We start from the raw sequence: 21953 nt of genomic DNA, 5'->3' as shown, positions 1-21953 counted from the left end.
CATAGCCTAGCGTGAGTATAGAGGGGGTAATCACTTCCCATGATATTAAGAGTACCGATTCAAAACCTTTACAAAAGATTAGCTGGTCTTTAATAAACACAGGAGGTTGTGACTTCATGTTCTATATAATGTGAAATTCAGAACCTCTGTATTTTTCTATTCCCTTAGCAGTGTGTGATACCAAATTTACAAAGTAAGTTTTCAGAAAATGAGCCAAATTCCCTGTCAGCTACAAGGTGTTTAAATCAGGAGTAGTTCCACCTACTGCAAGAGACTTCCTTTGTGTCTAGGCAGATGTAACTGTGAATACACCTTAGCCCTCTCTTCACATGTTAGAATTCAGTTTCATGGGAGCATGGGAGCCCTTTAGGATCTCCTCCAAGGTTCGAAAGAAAGTGAGAAAGCACAGCAGCACTTCCCTCCCAACTCTGCCCCTGTTTCCCTCGTGTCATCAGAACAGGAAGGAGCAATTAATATAGTGTGGTTAATTACAGACAGATCGTGGCTGTTCTTGCTCCTGTCGCTTTGGGCTAGGCTGATCTGAAGCTGAGCATCAGGGAATGGTGGTGCGGATACTTTCACAAAGAGTGCTAGAAAGGGATAGCCAGGTTTGTAGAGTGAGCTTAGACACCAAGGGACACAAGATTCTGTTTTTACAAGCAGGTATTTGAGTCTCAATGATTTCCTCATCTTGTGTAAGCTCCTTGTATAGAATGTTTGTTGTATAATTAGTCAATGCCCTCCTCTCTGAACTGCTTTGTATCTAGAGACGAGTGACCGCGTATTAATTTCTCCAGTTTCCCTTGGCAAACACAGAGAGAAAAATAAAAACACAGTTAAAATATACAAACAAAAATATAAGATTATCACACAGAAAGCGAAAGTATCTCCAGCAGAGATCCCAATAATTATGCACTATATAAAAAAAGCAGAAAGTATCCTTTTATCAGGTTTAAATTATCCACTTTTTGAATTTAACAGAGTGTCTCATAGCTATAAGACAGGGAGCCCTCATGTTCTCAGTCTTCCTTCTTTATTCAATATTTTATATATTCTTATTATGTCTCCTCTTATTCATCTTCTTTCTGAGGCAAATGGTTGTTTTCAGTCTGCTCTTTAGGGAGTTCTTGCATTGTCATTTCTGCTGATACTGTCTGAAACAGTCTCCCTCTACTACGTGCAGTAATATTCCAGAAGAGGACCAGCAATTCAAATGCACCATGATTTTCTGTGTTCTGTTTCCCATTGCATTTATCTTAACATGTTTCTTGCCATAGCTTCATGTTGATCAGATTTTCATTCCTCCATTGAATTCTGCTTTGAGACAAGAAAGTGATTCTCCTGAGTTGGCTCAGCTAATTTAGAACCAGTATATGAGTAGTTCAGACTCCTCTTCAGTATCAGTATACATCTTGTTATCAGGATTGCTCATTCATCTGGCATACTTGGCTCTAAAGATAACCTCTTAGCTCTTCATCATGCTGCTCAAAACAATTTTGTCATATATGCAGATTTCATTTTTTTCATTGCTTGACTCCATGCCCAGGTTGCTCTCAATTCCACTAAAAAATAGAAGACCCTGAGAATGTGTATCTAACTTTTACTAAAAACCAACAGCTTAATTCTTACCCTTGATTTCTATTTTAGACTGCAAGTTTTAAGTTTGTATATTTATATAAATCAATGTATGTAAAAGGACACAATCAAATCATAGAATCATGGAATAGTTTGGGTTGGAAGGGACTGTTAAAGATCATCTAGTCCAGCCCCCCTGCAAAGAGCAGGGACATCTTCAACCAGATCAGGTTGCTAAGATGCCAGTCCAACCTGGCCTTGAATGTTTCCTTAATGAAATTAATCTTTAAAAAGACTTATTTAGAGTAGAACCGATAGAATACAATATATTCAGCAATGTTTTGCAAGAAGCTCCTTATGGTACAGGATAAAAAATGTGTTAATTATTTGAGCATTACAGGTGTTTTACTGTTTTATTATCACTCTTATTGGGATCTGCCTAAGTGAGAGGCAAAGCTGCCTTTAAGTGAAAGCTTTTCTTGTATTAAAAGATCTCTAGTTAATTGCATGTAGTATGTTGTAAATGAAGTCTTAGTTGCAGTCCAGACTGAGTCAAATTCAGACCAGGTGTAATCCCACTGAAACAGGTCCTGTTGTAACTAGACACGTCACATATGTGCAGCACAGGGCTTTATTCTCCCTGTTCTTGTACTGTGTATCTAAAGAAGGGAATATAATGCTCTATCATACCATAATAGCTTCATTTTATACACTCTTTCAAGAAACGTGAATGGCAGAGAAGTGCTACAAAGTGAATAAAATTTGAATTTGTCAGTATTGCAGAAAGTTGCATTTAATTCAGGCTCTGTTGAAATGTAATTCTGCAGCTAGCCTCCTATAGAAAGCTCATATAGCTTATAGGATGCTGACATTCAGGGAGATTGTTTTGGAGATCACCTGCATCTTGTATTAGAAAGTGGTGGATGTTTTTCACCACAAATACACACAAATGGCAAGATTTCTGCCTTCAGAATGTGTATAATGTAAGAAGTCAAGCAACATAAAGAATAAAGACTGTACAGGTGCATGTTGCCTACACATTTACATGTACAGATACACATACATACAAGTGTGATTATGTAAGTATGCATGCCTGTAAATATGTATGACACAGATCTTGTAATTAAAAGTAAATTTGAAGCAACTTGCTCCAGACTGATTCAGTGTTACTTGAAGAGTTTAAAGTCATTGGATGCAGTGCATTATTAATTCCAGGAAAGTTCTACAGTGAAGAGAAGTGTGCTGGAGTTTAACACTTCATTACTTCATCTTCAGACCCTAAAAGCAAGTATTAATTAGCACTTTCCATGTAATTAATAATACCAGTTTTAGGTATCCCAAAATGCTTAGCCATTAATTTAATTTGAAATGATGTTTGCCAGAAGCGTCATGAGCTTGCATGGAGGGGGCACAGATGAATTACGCAAAGTGTTGTTAATACAAAGTCCAGTTAGGATACTAAGGATTTCTGAACAGGAATATCATCCCAGTGAGAAGGACAAAGCTGTCAATGCCGTCTGAGTACATAAGGTTAATCAGTGTGGCTCTGTTGCTCTCAGTGAAACTATTCCATTTTACGCCGGCATAGGGCAATGTATTCATGAAGAGAAATTTCACCTAGCCTAGCAGATAAAACAGAATAGATAATATGGTGAGCTGAAGAGAAAGTACAAACCACAGACTCTGTTAATTTTAAACTGGTAATAGGAAAATGAAAAAAGAGGCAACAATGTATGTGAGTTAAATACAGTTGTAAAATGATGATTATTATCTGATGAAAACTGGAAAAAAATAGTATAATATATGCTATGCTTTATTAGATGCAGGATACATGTTTTTACAAATTCAGTTAGATGACTTATCTATAAGTTAGTGATTTTTAATGAAACGTGTCAGCATTACAAATGCAGAGGGATATTCGTGAAACCTAGTCAGTTTTGAAAAATTGTTTCAAAGGATTTCAAGTCTCGTACCTGCCTTTAAGATCACGCCACATGTCTAGTCACAGTTTGATAGTTTCCCGCTATACTTAAGTGACAAGCCATAAAAGCAACTGATGACTTGTCTGCATTGTCTTCTCAAAGCTCAGTGCTGCCAGTTAGAAAGTAGAGGGAAAAGAACAGGATTTAAAGCAAAAATCTTCTTTCACAGTACTGAAAATGTTATATATATTGTGGGTAAAATGCTCCAAATGGAAGTGCAATTTTAAAGTCTCCCTTCCTGTTACAGCATTTGGTTTTCATTTTGCATCTAAAATACCTGAAGCAGTAGGAATTTCACAAATCTCTTCAGGGCCGTAATCTGCTGAGTGTATTGTCACTCCTGTAACCTGAGCAGTTTGTCAACAGTCACTCTCGCAGGTTGTTTCCATGAGGAGAAGAAGTAGGTGGCAGAGTTGGAAACTTCATTTTATTTACTCCTGTTTCTTTATAAAGAACGTACACAAATTCCTGTTTCCACCAACTCAGCCAACAGGAGGCAATTTTCTTACATGATGTTCCTGGCTGCTGCTGCTTTTCTGGGTCCTGTCCAAGGAGAACTCGTTGGTTTCCTCTCTTCTACATCTCTGTTGGGGTCAGACTATGAGTCTATCCTGCTGACTGTCTACAGCTTTCTACATCTGACTATGCGATGTTCCTGGCCGCATATTACACATATACGTAGTTCCATGAAAATATATACATAGACTTCTGTCTATGAAGTCAGCTTGTGCAGACCCCCTCAGTACCCATGGCTCAACTCGCAGCCACCCTTACTTACGTCCTGCATTTTGGACAGTGGCTCCTACATGTCAGTTTACCACGGGATGAATGAAGCTGTTTCTTACATTACTCCTTACAAAAAAAAAAAAAAAAAGAGCATTTGAGCATGTGAAAAACAGTATTTGATTACTGTTAACTTGATTATGACTTGTATTATAACTTAATTAAGTTAAGATTGCAGTGTTTGTAGGGCCCAGGTTTTAGGACAGCACTTAAGGACTTGCTGAAGTCAGTCCCTCTTCAAAAGTATTTAAGAGTTATTAGAGGTGCTTTCCTGAAGTATAGCTGGGTACATTTGTAAAGTGGTAAGGTGCTTGTTTGCCCCTTAACAACATTCTTAAAGAACAAATCAGGACTTTGAAAATCCAAATGAAAAACTGAAGGTGAAATCCTGGCCTGATATAACGAAAGGATAAAAACTCCATTCAGTTCAGTGAGTCCAGGTATTTATCCAACATTTATTAGTAGGTTTCTGCACTCTGGCATCTCAGTTTCACTTGCCTACAGGCTTCATGCAACTCTTAAGGGAGAGTAGGACAAAGTATTGATGTCTATACCCAGCTGAGCACGAGCTAGAAGAAGCCGTGGTGTTATCTTAATACCTGATGATCAACTTTATTGAACGTGAAGCCAGTCCACCTGCAAATTACCTCTCCCGTCATGAACTGGGGTCCTTTTTTGGAGGGACTTGGATCACACTGCCTAGTGTCAGTTGCCGACGGCAAGAACAAATGATGGAGGCTGCAGAGTGATCTGGGAGTGCCAAGGCTTTTCCACAAGTTGGGAAGGGCCTGTGTGTCCTTGCAGTGCAGGAGCCACTGCCATCATGGAGTGAGTACTTCGGCTGTGAGTGCACCACCCAAATATCAAAGACCCTTCAGACCAAAGGGCCCCAAGCCTTCTCCTCCACGGTGGTGTAGATGGAGCCAGTGTGTCTCACTATGACGTGTTCTTGTACTGTGACCAGTTCTGTAAGTTTGATTTTAAGAAAGATGTTAGACAGTTGAGGGGACTACAGGGAAGAGCACAGGAAATGATCAGAGGTCTGAAAAATTATAGCGATGAGTTAAAATAGACTTGACCTTGTTTGTCCAGATTAAAGATGAGAAGACTGGACAGTAAGAGAATGTAATAATAATTTCAAATATGCAAAAGAGAAAAGAAAGGAAGAGACTGCAAAGGCGAAGGTGTGTGATGAGTACTGGGTAGAATAGCAAAATGCTGGTCTTGAATTGCAACAGGAAAGATTTAGGATAGAGGACAGGAAAGAAAACTTTAATATGGTAAACATAACATGGTTCTATGTGAATAAATAAAGGTATCCCAAAGAAACAAACTTATCCTTTTGAAATTAAAAAAAAAAAAAAAGAAAAAAAAGATATTTTAAAATATAAGAAATGTCCCACTGGGTCAAACTAAAGGTGTTAGATACTACGTAGTCACGCAGTCTGTCTCTGATGGTGGAAACAGAGGATGTGATTTAAGAAACCCACCTGCTTTCTGACTTTTGTTCTCTCTGTGCTCTCTCAAGATCAGTAATCATTAGATTAGCAATCCCAAAGCATATGCCCTTGCTTGTTCCTTTTAGTATTTCTCCATAGACCTGTTGTCTCTGGACTTCTCTAGTCCCATATGAACCTGCTGGCTATGTCTGCCTCCTCTGGCAGCTGCTCCACAAGTTCACCAATGCTTTTTAAAATCTCTTTTAAGCTGTTCACCTCTGGCTTTCATTGAAAAACCTGAAACCCTGAAACCCTGCAAAGCAGAACCAGAAAGAGGAAAGCACTCTGTTACTTTTACAAGACCTGTATGCATCAGATCTTGCAGAACTGTGTGTGTTTTCTGATACAAGGAAGGTATCTTCACAGCTTCTGTGAAGAAAATTGTTGTGGTATAATGAAACTATCCTCACAGTATTCACAAAATTGGGATCTCCTCGGCATTTTTGTGTGAGCCTGTATCCCTAGGCTCAGGGATGCAACGTGTAGGAAAGAAGGATTTTTTCCTGACTTGAATTTACAGCTGTTTTGCGGTAAATTCCGCAGCTGTGACCAGAAACTGAATGACCTTGTTAGTAGGACAGCCACAAAGTAGCCACAAAGTTTGGTTTTGATTATAATGTCTGTTTTTCTTCTTCTTGAAGTCTGTTCCTTAAAATTTGATGTGCTCATGTAATTGCAATGTAGTTCACTGCCCTGCTTTACCTCCGGTGAAGGGAGTTTGAGACTTCACAGAGGAGGAGAAGAGAAAGAGAGAGAGAGAGAGACAGACTGACAGACAGACACAGAAGCCTGCAGTATGGAAAAATAAATGGTATCACTGATGGGCTTTTCTGTCAGTATATATGAGTTATTGAATGCTTAATCAGAAGTATTACATGTTTCTTCTAACCCTTATACCCCATAAAACTCAACAACTAAAAAGATAACCTGCACGTAGTTTATTAGTGGTCTTAACATGCATTTGTCTTTTTTTTTTTTTATTCCTTTTCTACTTTGTTTCAAAAAAAGAGAAAAGTCTGTAATAGAAATACAAATCAGATTCCCTCCAGTGGTGTAGATTTTCATTTCTCAGTAGGTAGATGGAAGAAAAAGATTCATAATTCACTTACACTTCTGTGAATCCAAGATTTTTTGGAACAGGCTGGTGGTTTGGAAAATGCAAATGATTGGAGCAGGCATCTTGCATTCTTCTGGCATCTGGATTTTGGAAGTGTTGAGCACCCTTTATCTGAAATGCGGCCCCTTTAAGGTATCTTGAAAGAAACGTGATGCAAATGGAAGCCTCTGCATCGCTATTGAAAAACTTGGTTGTTGGTTTTAGTAGTTCTGGACTCTCAAAATGATTACTTTCAGGTCTTGTTCATTGCCTCTGGGCATGAATTTTAAACAATTACTGAGCGACATTGGTGCCATCTTTGTTCACAGACATAGCTGGATCGGCTGGGCAAGGCCATGTGGTCCCACTGCCCACCCTTCCTGCAGATGCTGGTGTCCTGGCTAGAAAGCCACATGAACTTGGTGGGGCCAGCAAGAGGGCGGACGGCTGCTGGTCAAGGCAGAGGGGTTCCATGGGGTCTGAGAGGACTCTGGGCTACAGGGATTCTTCACACATCTTGTATTCAAGAGTTACTGAACAAAATGCATTAAAAACTTTGAGAAGGAGGGCAGGAATCCAGGTCTCCCCTTTCCAACAAAGCCCTCCATGCCAGTAACGTTGTGAGCTTTGATTTCTTTTTCTTCTTTTTGGCCCACAACATCAACTTTATTGTTGAGCAGCCTGAATGGTTTCTGAAAGGCAGAGAAAGGCCTGCCACCTTCTATTCTCTTCAGATCCTTCTGATCTTTTCAGATCAGAAAAATCATCCAGGCTGCCCTGTGATAGCATCTTGCATGAGGATGATGTTAAACCCAGCCAGGTCATCTTGCCTTATGAAGAGCTCTCCAGAAACAGCTGGAGATAATTATTTGAAGGCAGCTATCTGAGCTATTTAAGAAATCACCCTGGTAGCTGAACTGTTGTCACCATTTCTGAGTACTCCCCTTAGCTGTGCTGGCTATTCCTCTGCTCCCTCACAATCTCCTTTTCATTTCAGTCTGAGATGTTTGAAGTTTGAAGGTAGAGGGAATGAAGTGCAGGTTGCCAGGCTCCATAGGAAAATCCTAGTACTTCAGACTCAACCCTTGCTGCTGGGCACAGGGCAAAAGAAAAGATATTAAAGAAATAAGGATTCCTCCTTTCCTTAGCATATCTGTCCAGGTGTGTCTTAATACATCTGCTGCTGGTTTTCCAGTAAGAGCCACTGGTTAAGATGATATCTGTCTCCTCTGCTGTACCCTACAAGTTTCCTTGCTTGCAGGTTAGAGAAAAGTTGCCAATGCCTGGCTTAGCATCTTCCTTCTGGAGGCTCATATGGTGTTAAAGCAGATGTAGATAAAGAGGACATGTCTATGTGGTAAAATCTGTCCTTTTGATGGAAGGCATTTTTATTTATATAGGGAGGGGAATAGCAAATATACTTAATGTTTAAGCACTTGCACTGTACTGGTTTAAGGCGTGTCACTGCAGGCCAGTGAAGCTACCTTCTGTGTTTGTTAAAGCAGAACTGCTTTGGTCCTTTAGTTAGATATTTTGCCATTGAGGAGGCATCATCATTTTTTTGTGTTGCTCTGCTTGAGGTAAAGAATGCATAGGAGGGATGCTTGACCAAGAATATCCTATTGACACAACAGTCTTTTCCCATCTGTGGAGGGACTGAGTCGAGAATATTGCCAAAGTCCAGTAAATATAAGTGAGCTGCATTAAGTGCAAGTTGTACATATACATATTGGGTCTGTTTCCTACTTGGAGCCAAATGTGGTACTTCAGCATCCAGCTTCCTGAGTTCTCTAGTTGCTGGCACCTTAACAGCCTCCTACTGAGATAAAGATATATTCAGATCACAGCAATTCCCTCCTGCCTCTCCTGCACTGTTTGGGAGGGATCTCCTGTGTTCTTGCTTTGGACAAGTTAAAAAATGAATATTAGATGCAGGTGCTCATCTAACTGTAGTCACAGAGCAGTGATGGGCAGGACCTACATCTCTGAGCTGAGGTCTCAAGTCAGTCATGTCTTGTGGCTGAATCGTAGGTTTGTCTTCTTACCATGTATGAGCTGAAGAATGTTGCCAAAGTTTTGAACCTAGACTGGCAAAGCTAGTTGTTGTTGTGCATGCATAAACACCTAGAAAGCAAAAAAAAACATTCTGCATTTCCAAGGGTACTGAGAACTTGGAGCTCCCGATGAAACCAATCCATGTACTTTTTTCTTTTAAACTGATTCAGCTGATGGGTGAAGATGTCCTAGGCATTAACCACTCACAGAGAAATAAAACACTTCATCCAAATTGTTTGTATCTTGCATTTGTTGATCTCAGTGAATTTGATAGCATCTTCAGGATGGTGCTGTCTAACATTTGAGGTACTTGAGGTGAACTCACAGTTCACAGTATATATAGAAACTCACAGTATATATAGAAACAAAAAAAATGCCATGGTATAGTGAGAAGGCATTTCTTCAGCCTCATGTGTGACATTGTAATTGTATGTTTTTTAATGAACAGACCAGAGTAGTTACACTTAGTAATGTTTGTTCACTAAAAAGGAAAAGAGGTGTTAAATCATTGTGTTCTTTGATGAATGGCTTGTACACTGAAGAATAAATTGAACAAACTGGCATAGAGCTCAGTGAACATGAAATCAGCTATTAGAAGAAAGCTTGTGAACAAATTCTGAGCCTGATATACATCTTTTGATTAATGTCCTATCAATCATCCATAGTGGCTACCTTAGCTAAGTCGTGCTGTAATCATTCATGGTTGCTTACAGGAGCACTAGCAGGGACTATAGAGCTGCAATAACTGAATATTATTACTGATTTCTCCCTAACTCTTGCTGTGAACAATTACTGTTTTCACTACGTTTCTGCTTCCCTTTATTAAAAAGAATACAATGCAAAATGAAAAGAGAGTTCCTCAAAGACCAGTAAAATTCTCCCAGGGTATTCTTAATGATATTCTGTCCTAAATGGGCAAACTATTGTAATGCAGAGTTCTCACCAGGAATAATAGTAATGTAATCACATTGAAGCTGTCTCTTTATGGATTGTAGTCAAACAGACAAAATGTATAGTCAGATTAATGAACACAGAATTTCTGTGGAATTATTACTTAAAATGGTTGAAATTATTTTAGCTCTTTTTGTATCACAGTATTTTCAGTTAATGCACTTAACAGCAACAGCAATTAAGACTCCAGACTGTAAATTTGGATTAAATCTACCCTTTTGACATTAGAAGAAGCCTTCATTCTTAAAAGGTATTATGCTTGCACCCCTCTCTTTTAAGGCTTAATGTTTAAACTTGTATGGCTCTTTTGAACTGTGGTTGTTGTTTGGTGGTTTTTTTAAGAAAAAAAAAAATCAATGAATACACTTTTTCTTTTTTTCTATGATTGTAAGTTATTGGCAAATGTTTACACGAGAATCTCATATTCCTGTGTGTGAAGATTTAGTTCCACACCATTTATTTCTCCAGTGTGACACAAAGAATGCTTTGACACTACCCACAAAATAGATCCTTAGATGGCAGCATAATTTCCTCTAAAGTGACTGTAGTCTGGAAAATACGGTGAAGTAATGAAGTGATGACAGGTATTAACATGCATAATGGGCTTTAATAGACATTTAATGTTGTTTAACTGGGAGAAGGAGAAGTGCTTTCCCATTGGAATATTTCTACATTGAAACTCATTGATCACCAATTTCAGAGGGGAAAGGTTAATCCATCAGTTTCTGTAACCAAACACCACTGATGGAAATTCTTTAGGTGACATTCTGGATGAACTGAGCTTTCCATCTTTGCAAACAAATGAGTGATATGACAAGCATGGTGTTCAGAACACATTTAACCAATTGATTTTCTCTCCTCTTGTAATAAGATCTAGAGACATATGAAAGAGCGTAGCATGAGCCAAGATTAAAGGAACTGCTTCGTACACACGAACATAGGGGAACTGCATTATCAATAAAAGTACTATAAAGCATGTAGGCACCCATTATTTTTCTTTATATAAAGTTTGTTATTGCAATAAATAGCTGTTATTGAACTGCTTGCTTTTTATTTCAGTTTTTCTGAATTTTATTTCAGTTGGCTTTCTGTGGTTTCCTGGTAAATGTTAGGAAAAAATGTTATGTTTTGTTATGGTATCATTTTTGCACTCACTAGTAAATCCAGGCCAACTCTGGATTTAAAAACAGGATTTGTCATCCTTTGGGGCACGAAGAAAGGTATGAGGGGGATGGAGGGAGGGACCTGACTTCACTTGTACAGCTCCATATTGTAATGACCCTCATCTTTTTCCTCCCTCTTCCCTCCTCTTTCTCCCAAATTCAGCCCTGCTCTGAGTTTCACATACCCTCCTACACCAGTATCCCTCCAGCAAATGCATCAGCAAATTATAAGTCGTCAGCAGACTCTAGGTTCAGCCTTTGGACACAGCCCTCCACTCATCCATCCTGCTCCAACTTTTCCTACCCAGAGACCTATCCCCGGCATCCCCAGTGTCCTGAACCCTGTCCAGGTCAGCTCTGGACCTTCTGAGTCCACACAGGTGAGAGACAACAAAAGAAACCTTTGCACACCATTAATTTAAAAATGAAATAAATGAAACAAATGACATTGCCTCGATGGCAATTAGTCACCACTGTCACTGAGACCCTTCGATAACAGTTTTCTTGCAGCTATAGCATTTACAGTCCCTTTATTATAAATTGCAGGAGTGTATGCACGGTTCCTGATTGGTAGCATGCGTTTTAGTCCTCATAAATATTTCAGTGTGCTGCAGCAGCTTATCATTCCAAACTGTCTCTCCTGGATCTTACACAGGAACTTAATAGAGGTAGGGAGTAAGAAAAAGAGGAAAAACATACCAAAACACTAAGTAGCAGCATCACCTCCAAATCAGGCTAACTGTAATGTACACAGGGTCGTATTCTGCCCTAGCGACACAGGTATGAGTAACTCAGTCTGTGAGTAACAGAGGAACTCAAAGACAGTGCAGAGGTTCAAAGGTTTTTTCTCTGATTTGTACAAAATTGGACTTACTGAGTTTGAATTAATCATTTTAATAAGCCAAGGTATATTCTCAAAAGCTGGAGATCCCCAGCAGTGAATCAGGCCCCTAATGTGGAGTTTATCGCAGTTCGTGGTTTGTCTGTTATTAACTAGTGCTGTTTGTTTCCAGATGACCTGGGATAGGTTATTTATCAGTCTAGAAGCTGTTTATCTCCTGGCTAGCTTTTACAAATGTAGAGGCAGAACATACTGCTGTAGGAAGCATATTGATTTTTTGTGGGGTCCATGCAAGTTCAGATATCTCTAAAAGATCTCAGGATTCCTACATGATCCATTTGCAGGGGTAGGTAATGGTGTTCAGTCTAGCACAGCAAGAGAAAAACAAGTTTCTGGCCTGTTTATGTCAGCAGTAGTTTTGCTGTTGACTTGGGAGAATCCAGGACTTCATCTAGGATTTTTCAGTTCAGTCTCTCGCACATCTCACACTAGTGTTCAGTCTTTCTTCTATCCACCGTTACAATGGGAAACACGGTAACACAGCTGAGATCTTGTGTGCAGATGTAAAGTGCAAAGCCTTTCGTGCAAGTGTGAAAAAATACATCTTTTTCTGGTGTTGATTTGAACATGGTGATTTTGTTTTTCGAAATTGCCTTTCTGAAGTCGTCATTATATGGAAAATCGAGTTCTTCCTACCTCTCCCTGGCCTGACAAAACCAATATTGGTTTGTAGCATGGAATTGCATCAAATGTCCTCCTTCCTGTTCCCTCCCTGCTCCATTACAAGGTTGAATGATGCAGCTCTTCCACAAGTTAATGCTATGTAATTGAAGTGCGATGTAATTGCATATCAAATATAATTAACAGTGTAGCTTCTCCAAATAAAGTTGCTGAGCAGATGCTGCATACTTCTCTTTGGAGCTACATATTTACCACAGTCTAATTTTGTCTTTTTTTGGGGGGAAAAAAAACCTGCCTGCAGCAGAATAAACCCACAAGCGAATCTGCAGTGAGCAGCACTGGAGATCCAATGCACAACAAGCGCTCCAAGATAAAGCCAGACGAGGACCTGCCCAGCCCAGGAGCGGGAAGCGTGCAGGTATGGCAGTTAGGTTGCAGTCGTAAGCCTTTCATCTCGCTGCCAGAGGGAAAATGCATCTCGCCTGTGGCACATGTTTTCAGGCTTCCTGCCCTCGTAGGGCCTTTTGTTTCGCACACACACAGGCAGCCTCGGCTCAGGGTAGCGAGGGACTGGTTACAGGCTTAAACCTGGGGAGTGAGGGGTGGCTGGGGTACAGGGCTGTCACAGAATGAGGGCAAAGAGGATGGAGGCTGGTGGAGAGGTGCCTCTGACCAGTCAGAGGGTGCTCCACCCTCTGTTCACCGTGGAAAAGCGACCAAGAGACATTCAGGTCTTTATTGAGGATGCGTTTTCTGTTCAGCAAGAATATTTGCACCACGTTGACTTTTACCAGGTCTTAGCACTGTACTGCATTGAGGCCTCGGTGTCAGGCACCAGTCTCATTTACTATACTTTCCTTACCAGTTCATGCCACTGGTTTTAGTAGAGTGACTCCTGATTTACAGTGACTCAGGGGAGATGAGACTGAGAGCCTTGAGTGAATCCATGAAAAGAAAGCAGAGGTCCATCTAAATCCTTCAGCAGATTTGAAACGGAAAGAGCATGAGTGCATAATCTGAACCAAATGTCTACGCTAACATCTGACCCTTACCCTGAGCGCATAACAAGCTGGGGAGAATGAGGCACCTTGAGGAACTGAAGGTGGAAAGTCAAAACCCCAAATTAAATACTCTGTTCTGCCCAACCCTTTCATGCACACATTACAGGCAAGAACAGGCTAACAAGGAGCCTGAAAATTACGAAATTACCAAAATTGCTTTTGGGAGGACTTTTGTGTGCAAAATTGTCACCGGATTCACAATGAAAACACACTTTGTATTAGTGGTGATTCATTTTGTTTCTAAGCATAGTACTAAAGTCGAATTTCAATTAATTCAACTATATTGAGTAGTGCCTTTTTCACTGGTGATGCCACTGAATAGTATGGGGTAAGTGTGCAGATAAAGAACTGCTTAAATGTGGGGAGAGGGAAGCCTAGCCTTTACAATTTGCTTTGAATTGAAATGTAAAGGGTTTTTTGTTTTTGTTTTTTTTTTTTAAGAAATCCTCTGCAGTGAGTACTTCTGGGGAGGAAAAAGTTATTTTACACGTATAGCCTGCAAATGGTTTCTGGCTTACCAGGCCTGTTTTGAACGTCTATATTTTGTAGAACTGAGTAACAGAGTGAACTACGAGTAAAATAATCTACACACCCACCCCTATCTTTCTGTTAATGCTGAAATAATTCCCTTTTCTTCCTCCTTCCAATTTCAGAATTTCCTCTCTCCTCTCCTCACCCCTGTTTTTTTTTTCCCTCTCTCCAGGAACAGCCAGAAGGAATGACCCTGGTAAAAGAGGAAGGGGATAAAGATGAAAGCAAACAGGAGCCTGAAGTGGTCTACGAGACAAACTGCCACTGGGAAGGCTGCTCCCGGGAGTTTGACACGCAGGAGCAGCTAGTGCATGTAAGTTAATGGTATTCAGGAACTGGGTTTTAAAACTACGTGACCTTTTTCATGGGGGTCAGGTTCTCTGACCCTGTGCCGAGTCAAGTTTCTTAGCTAACAGCGCTGCAAACTGAAGAGGGGTTTATGAGTTTCTGAGAATAAAGCAAACTCGGAGCCACAGTGCTTGACCTGTTCAGTCAGCTAAAGCTTAGTGTAAAATTCAATAAAGTCTTCAATAGAGATTGTAATGGCTCTGATCCTGTAAGCCAGCAAATGCTATTTTGAGTTAGAGACTTTGATAGTTATTGAGTAATAGTAAGCTGGACATGAATTATTATTAACCTTTAGCCAAGTTTGATTTTTTTCTCCCAAAAGGGACTATAAGAGTAGAAATGGGCAAGGGGAATTCTTCCCCATCCCTAAGGGGGGTTTTGGTATCAATTTATGTTGTGTGTAAACTGCAGTGGCTTATTTGGCTAAATACATGGAGACTGAGTTGTTTCAGCCTTTTTAGCAAAAGCAAACGTTATGATCTTACTTATGCTATTAGTCGTACCTGCCTTATTTTTTCTTCCTCTCTAGCACTTCTCTAAAATAAATGATTTTTACTGTTTTGTAGTATTGTAAGCTAGAAAATGAACCATCAAAATCTAGAATATAACCTGGCAGTTACAGTTCTCCCCTATTTCCAGCCTCCTTACCTAGCAGCACCTGTCTTAATTACTGGCATCATAGAACATATCTAAATACTCTGAATAAAAACGAATTCCTAGTACAGATTAGAGAGGAACATCTTCAGCAAATGATCAGTGTGTCAGAATCATATTTATTCTTTAATACATTCCTGGATATCATGCAAAATCTTTTGCATAACGTGGCAAATACTACTGAAACAGCTTGCTGAAAAATGTACTTTTCTCCCCAAAATAAATACCCCTGCACCCTGCACAATATATTTCCAAACACTATGCAAAATGGTAAAGTGATGCTGCAAAGCTGACTTCAGTAAAGCAGTGCCAGCTTGCTGGAGTGTGAGAGTCTGATGGTATTGCAGTTATTCATAAAGATGTATTTTCAGTTTCTTGTTATTGTTAATTTTTGTTACTATGAGGTAATAGTAACAGTAACAATGACAATAACAATAAATGGGAGACTATCACAAGCTGAAATAGTGGAAAAAAAATGTGACATTTTAAAATAATTCTTCAGACATTTTTTCACAAAAAAAAATACCCTAACATTTTAACAGACCAAAATGAAATGTGAGGAGAGACTTTTTTAGTGCCGTAATATCTTTTGGGGAAGAAATACCATATGAATGGCTGCTGCAAAGGCTTGAACACATTTAAAAGATCAAGTGTCAGTCTTGCAATTGATTCCATACACACAGACTGATTGACATCATCTGGGCCTCTGCACAGGCACAGTCTTTATATCTGCTAATAATTGTAAGGCTTTATGATACCTGGCAAAACTTTCTCAATATTCAGAAATGATCCCAGGGATGATTAGGATTAATTTACACCAAAATATATGAAATAAAAGAAGAACTCAGAATAAAGGTGCCCTTGGTAATGAAAAAAAGAAAGAGGATTTTTTTAAGTTTTAGACATAAAATTTAATTGAATTCCACTGTGCTAATAGCTAATGTTTTGTAGTTCCATGTGAATTAAATTGACAGTGTGATAGTTTGGGTTTTGGTTGTTTTTTTAATGCATTTGTTGCTTCTCATGCGATTTTTATAGCAAATCTGACTGTATTATAAGGGTCAATAGCAAGACTCCTCTGAAAAAAAAAGTGTATTATTTCTTGTGTTTCTGCAGGATGGCAACATCTGAAATGGGTTTCTCTAGACATAAAAAAGGCAGATAAAAAATGTTTCTGTGATACGAGGCATTTCTTTTGGCAGGGCTCAAGATTCAGATATGTTATGATGGCCTTTAAGATTACGAGGTGCAAGTCCTGACTCTATACCCTGAAGACAATAAAATCATCATCATCGCAACCATCACATTCAAGTAGCACAAATCACGCTGTAGGAGTCAGCGTGACTCAGTGATGGGGCCCTGGTTTGTGATTTCTTTTGCTACTCTGACAGAGCCCTGCTGTGGGGACTTGAGCGAGTTATTTCTGTCCAGAATTACAAAGGGCTTTAGACGTCTAACTCTGTTTGAAAGTCTAGCCCTTCACCCCGATCTGTCTTTCCCACATTTTCTCTGCCCGTGATTGCCGCAGCCCGCTGAGGTACACCTGCAGCAACTAGGGAAATGGCATCCAGGTCTCAGTAGGTCTTCACAGGAGGGCAGTCCTGGTTTTGCTTAGGTGTGTGACCCTGGCAGAAAGCGTTAAGCACCTGAGTAGCAGTTCAGCCTGTGAAAATCTCCCCACTCATGTGGCTCATGTGTGCCTCCTACCTAAATACTCATGGTTAAAATACAAGTAGATACAAATTGCCATAATTTGCGCTTACCTCAATGTCTTTGCACTGGATGAGTTCCATGCACCTGAGCTAGGCACAGAGAGTATGCATCTCAGTGGCATGAGTACATCCCTTACTCAGTAATATTTACACCACAGTAGGAGCTGGAGGCCTCCTCAAGCCCAGAGTCCTGTGGTGCTAGACGCTGCACGAACACAAGAGAAGGGAATGACACTGATATGTGCATAAGGTCTTCATTCTGTGACTCTGGAGCCACATAGATCGGTCTGTTTGGTGCGATCTGAGGTACCTGAGTTCAAATAAATGAACAGAATTATTGGTGGCTGAAATGTTTGTATATATAGAATCATAGAGTGATTTGGTTTGGAAGGGACCTTTAAAGGTCATCTAGTCCAACCCCCCTGCAAGGAGCAGGGACATCTCCAACCAGATCAGGTTGGTCAGAGCCCCCTCCAACCTGGCCTTGAATGTTTCCAGGAATGGGGCATCCACCACTTCCCTGGGCAACCTGTGCCAGTGTTCTGCCATGCTCATTGTAAAAAATTTTTTCCTTATGTCTAATCTGAATCTACTTCCCTCTATTTTAAAGCCATTACCCCTCGTTCTTCCGCAGCAGGCCCTGCTGAAGAGTTTCTCCCCGTCTTTTCCGTAGGCCCCCTTTAGGTATTGGAAGGCCACTGTAAGGTCTCCTTAGAGCCTTCTCTTCTCAAGGCTGAACAATCCCAACTCCCTCAGCCTGTCCTCATAGGAAAGATGCACTTGGAAGTACTTAAGAGTATCCTTTCACACATACAACTCTCTAAACCAGTTCTCTGGGCTTTGGAAGTTCAGCTGGGAAGAGGAAATTTGTAAAATGCAGAGTTTCAGAAAAAATACCTAAAAACCATTCTTGTACATCCCGATAAGGCTGAATTTTCAGGATCTACACAGGCTAGCAGTAAGTCTTTTTATGCATGTGTGTGGGGTTTTTTTTTGGGGGGAATAAAGCTTCTGTTTGTTGCCATACAGAATACATAATAATATCAGACCCGAAACGTCTGGTGGCACAGAACAGACTTTTATCCAACCCTTGCGTCCAAAAGCACTGGAATTTTAGAGGAGCTGCAATGTTTAGGGAAAAGATGGCAGTATGTTTCTAGCTGTCTGTTTCCTAAAGGGTTAGGTACTGCAGCATGAATTCTAGTTGTGCCAGGCTGAGCAGAGCTCAGGAGAGCTTTTCTGCACTACACAATGCACACAGTTCACATTATAGATGTCATTACTCCCATCATGTATAGAGTGTATACACAGGCACATATGCCTATGTTTTGCAAGAGGTAAATATGAAACTGTGTATATTCTGGACTCTCTGTCACATGAGGCTAGCTTTATTATCTTTTTGGGAATTATGGGATCTGATTTACTTTGAAATCAACTGGAGGTGAATCAGATTCTAGCGATATCTGCATTACAATGTGATGTGTGATACAGCATGTATGAAATGGTAAATACAAGTGTAATCTGTGTCTAAATACGTGGTAAGGCTTTAAAGCAGCAATTGAAATCTTAGGCACAAGAGTCAGCTTTTGATGGCATTTTTCGGCATTACTTTCTGTAGCACAGTCCTGCTGTTGTTAGTGTAAAATGTGGGCACTAGTGAAAGTGTGCTTAGGCCCCAAGAGACCATGTTTTCTGACTGAATTTATGAACAGAACCTGGGCTGCTGTGAATAAATAACTGAAAAGCTACATAAAACAATCATTGTTGACCCACCCAGAAGTGTTTGGTGCCGCAGTGATTTTGGTGTGGGAGCTCTCATTTTCAAGCGCTATGTGCCACTTAGAATTCAGCATGGTTAAATTTTCATGATACGTACACCAAAAGGCAGAGCGTTAAACCATTCAGACGCTCGGCCTTATTTATAGCACCTATCCATCCTTCCCCCCCTCCACCCCCTTACAGTTAATAGAAAGATTCATGATTCTTCATGGTTGTCTATCTAGCGTCTGACAGTACCGACTGCCCTGCTAAAGCAAGTCACTATCTATAATTGATATCCTTCTATGGAATAGGGTACTGGCTGCAATTGAAGGGTTTTGCTGAAAGCTCTTAAATCCTGACAAGTTCTGCCCTTGTTCTGGTTCAGTCACTGAGCTCCACTGCTGGGATCCCAGGGTTATTTGAAGTTGATGGAAAAGGGGTGCATGTTGCGCGTTAGCGAATCACAAAGTTGGAGAGCCGCATTAGAGCCGCCACTGCGTTCGCCTGCCAGGTAGTCTTATTTGCAGGGCATTGCATTCATGAAAAGACTGCTTACATTACTGTTTGAATGTGTGTATTATAGCTTTCTGTCTTTCTCTTATTCTTCTTTAAAAAAAAAAATCTTATTTATTTTAAAGCCTCAGTTTGCTGCTGGGGTCTTTATCATTCAGCTGTTTAATTAATTTCTCTGCCCAGCGAGATATTATAATTGGGCTTAGCTGAGCTCAAGTTTGTTTTAAATATGTGATAAATGCACTTGTGCGCCCAGAAGCTAGTAAGATATTGTATATTTTTATAAATCTGCTTTTTGTTGCAGTTTGTCTTCTTTTTCCCCCAGAAATCAGTTTAAGAATAAAATATTGCAAGAGGGTTAGACACTAAAGATAAAAGTTTATTTAAGAAAATTATCCTTCAAGGAAATGACTGAAGTTATTGTTAAATATTAATACAATGGCAATCAGAAAAACGCAGTGCTGCCTATTTCTCATCCCCCTTGCTGTGTAGCCTTGATGATAATTATTTTTTATTCAAAAACATGCTTGAAGAATTGTAGAGCTATTTTTTGTTAGTGTTTTCTCTTTACTTGTACAGCAATAAAATTCTCTCATTGTTGTTACATTTGATTAGATGAGATCAAAAAGCCCTGAACTGACAGCAATGGCTTACATTCAAGATTTCATTTACTGAGGTGTTCCTGCCTATTTGCAAAGCCCTGGTGACTGGAGCACTCCCCTGGCAATCCCTGGGGCAGCTGCTGTTGCATTCCACCAGGCTCCCGTATCACACCAGAGGAAGGTTTCTTGTGATTCTCAGGTACCCATGTGTTCCCAAAGTAATTGCGGTGCACTGAGAATACCCAGAAGAGCCATTACGTGAAGTTCCCTGACTTGAGTTTCTTGATGTTTTTGCCCTCCATTCCTCAGAAAAGGGTGGGTTCACCTCTGACTGACACAAGTTGGCCAGCAATCCATGGAGACCTACTTAAAGGTGGGCTGTGCCCACAGCCTACCCTGGCTAAGGTTTCACAGCATCTGTCGTGATATGAGGTGCCTTAATCAATAATGTGCACCTCAAAACACTTAAGAATGTGTCTGATCGGGAGGTGAGGAGCACACTACTCTCTGAAGGACTAGACCTTTCTGGAGGGGGTCATTTTGGATGTCAGAAAGTCACACAAAGTCAATAGACTTGAAAGTCTCACTCCCTCTCCTACCATGCTGCCTTTGGCCTGTGGCTTCTTCCTCAGCTCCTCTCCTGTAGGAGAGTGGTAAGGACTGGAGAGAGCTTCACCTCTCTTCTATAAAAACAGATCCAGCTGGAACAGGAGAAGAAGCCAGATTACAGCAGTTCCCCTGAGTAGTAGCTGCAGTGGCAGGGCTGTAAACAACCCCGAGAGTTGTGTGTTGCCTACCACTTACAAAAGGAGAAATTACCCCATGAGCGGCCAGCCCTAGGCTGACCGAGGTAGCAGGGTGCTACTTGCAGCTGTGTGAGTAGGCATTGCCTGAAAGGAGGCAGTTACACACAGCTGCCCCAAAAGGCAGGTTATCCACTGAGCATTAGCGATTTCTCTTCTCTGGGCGCTGGAGGTGTCCTTGCCAACTGGTCACGACACAGGTGAAGTCTCAGCTACATGAAGCAAGTCACTTCACAATCCCAAAGCGATGTAATTACAAATCCCAGTTCGCATGTGTCTCCAAATACGTGCAGGGATTTATTTAATTTTTAATTCTTTGCAGACGCAATTTTCAGTGCATTTTCATTATAGTTTTATTTGGCTCTAGTGCAGTAACACAGAGGAGCTTCAGCCCATTTGCAGGCTTATTGTGCGTGGCAGTGACAGCCACTGGCTTGAAAGGTTCAGAAATGTTTCCTTTAAATTGAAAAGAGTGAGGAATAGATAAGAACATGAAATCCATTATAGTAATCATTTTTTTCTGACAAAAAGAGAATGTTTTACGTAGAGCAGCAAAGGGTGGTGGTTTTATTCTATTTGATCTTATTTTATTTTTCACTCAGTGGTGTCTGGACCCTGAACTATATTTGGAGAAGCAACACTGTGGACAAAAGAAATAATTCTTCAACTGAGACAAGCTCAGGGCTTGGAACAACATGGAGAAGGCAGGGGGTTGTTTTAGAGGCAAGCAAGTGACATGGAAATGTTTTTCCCAGTTTGTGCATCCCCTCAGTATATTTGATCTTTGTAGCTTTGACAGAAGAAGAGGGAGGGAGGAGAGATTATAGCAAATAATCATGAGAAACATCTGTTCAGAAGTTTTTAGATATTGAAACCTCCTCCTCACTACCTGTTTAAATGCTGAGTTATAATTGTGACACCGCCTTATTGTGCTGGATTATAGGCTGCTGAGCCCGTAGTTTTAAACTGTGCCAGAATGGTAGCATCACTTAGAGGCCAGCAATTCATTACGTGGTATAGGAAAACTAGTAAGCAGATCTGTGCCCCTAAGTGCATGTTCATTTTCTCTTTGTTTCCCTACAGGTGCCTAACACAGACTTGTTTAAATGAAGCAAGTCTTTAAACTCCCCATCAAAGGTAACCGTGTAAGTGCTGTTGGGTTTTAAGGTTAAGTAACCACAGACGGACCTCACTGCTGTTCTGTAGCCTCAGTAGCCCTCGGGGTCTGGCACCACCCCTCTTTGCCTTCCCAACACATCCTTGCTCCACGCCAGCCACCGTGATGCCCTTTGCCTTCCAGCAGTGTTAAAAGTCAGCGCTGCTGCCTTATGAAGAGATCTCA

The 21953-nt window shown here is 40.5% G+C and overlaps 1 protein-coding gene across 2 annotated transcripts in view; it reads left to right on the top strand.

The window, feature by feature from the left end:
• GLI3 (GLI family zinc finger 3) overlaps positions 1-21953 on the top strand; it is a 195821-nt gene that overhangs the window by 139803 nt on the left and 34065 nt on the right. Inside the window, exons 7-9 of one of the 2 annotated variants that reach the window (XM_086743036.1) lie at positions 11268-11484; positions 12931-13044; positions 14391-14531. In XM_086743036.1, coding sequence (XP_086599162.1) covers positions 11268-11484; positions 12931-13044; positions 14391-14531 — 472 coding nt within the window. Of the gene's footprint in view, positions 1-11267; positions 11485-12927; positions 13045-14390; positions 14532-21953 lie in introns of both variants that reach the window. The other variant, XM_086743035.1, reaches the window with a different exon arrangement.

This window comes from Chlamydotis macqueenii, chromosome 2, assembly GCF_036417535.1.
Source record: "Chlamydotis macqueenii isolate bChlMac1 chromosome 2, bChlMac1.mat, whole genome shotgun sequence".
NCBI classification, from domain to species: Eukaryota; Metazoa; Chordata; class Aves; order Otidiformes; family Otididae; genus Chlamydotis; species Chlamydotis macqueenii.
Note: the sequence above shows the minus strand (reverse complement) of the source record. Positions and strands in the feature narration are given on the sequence as shown.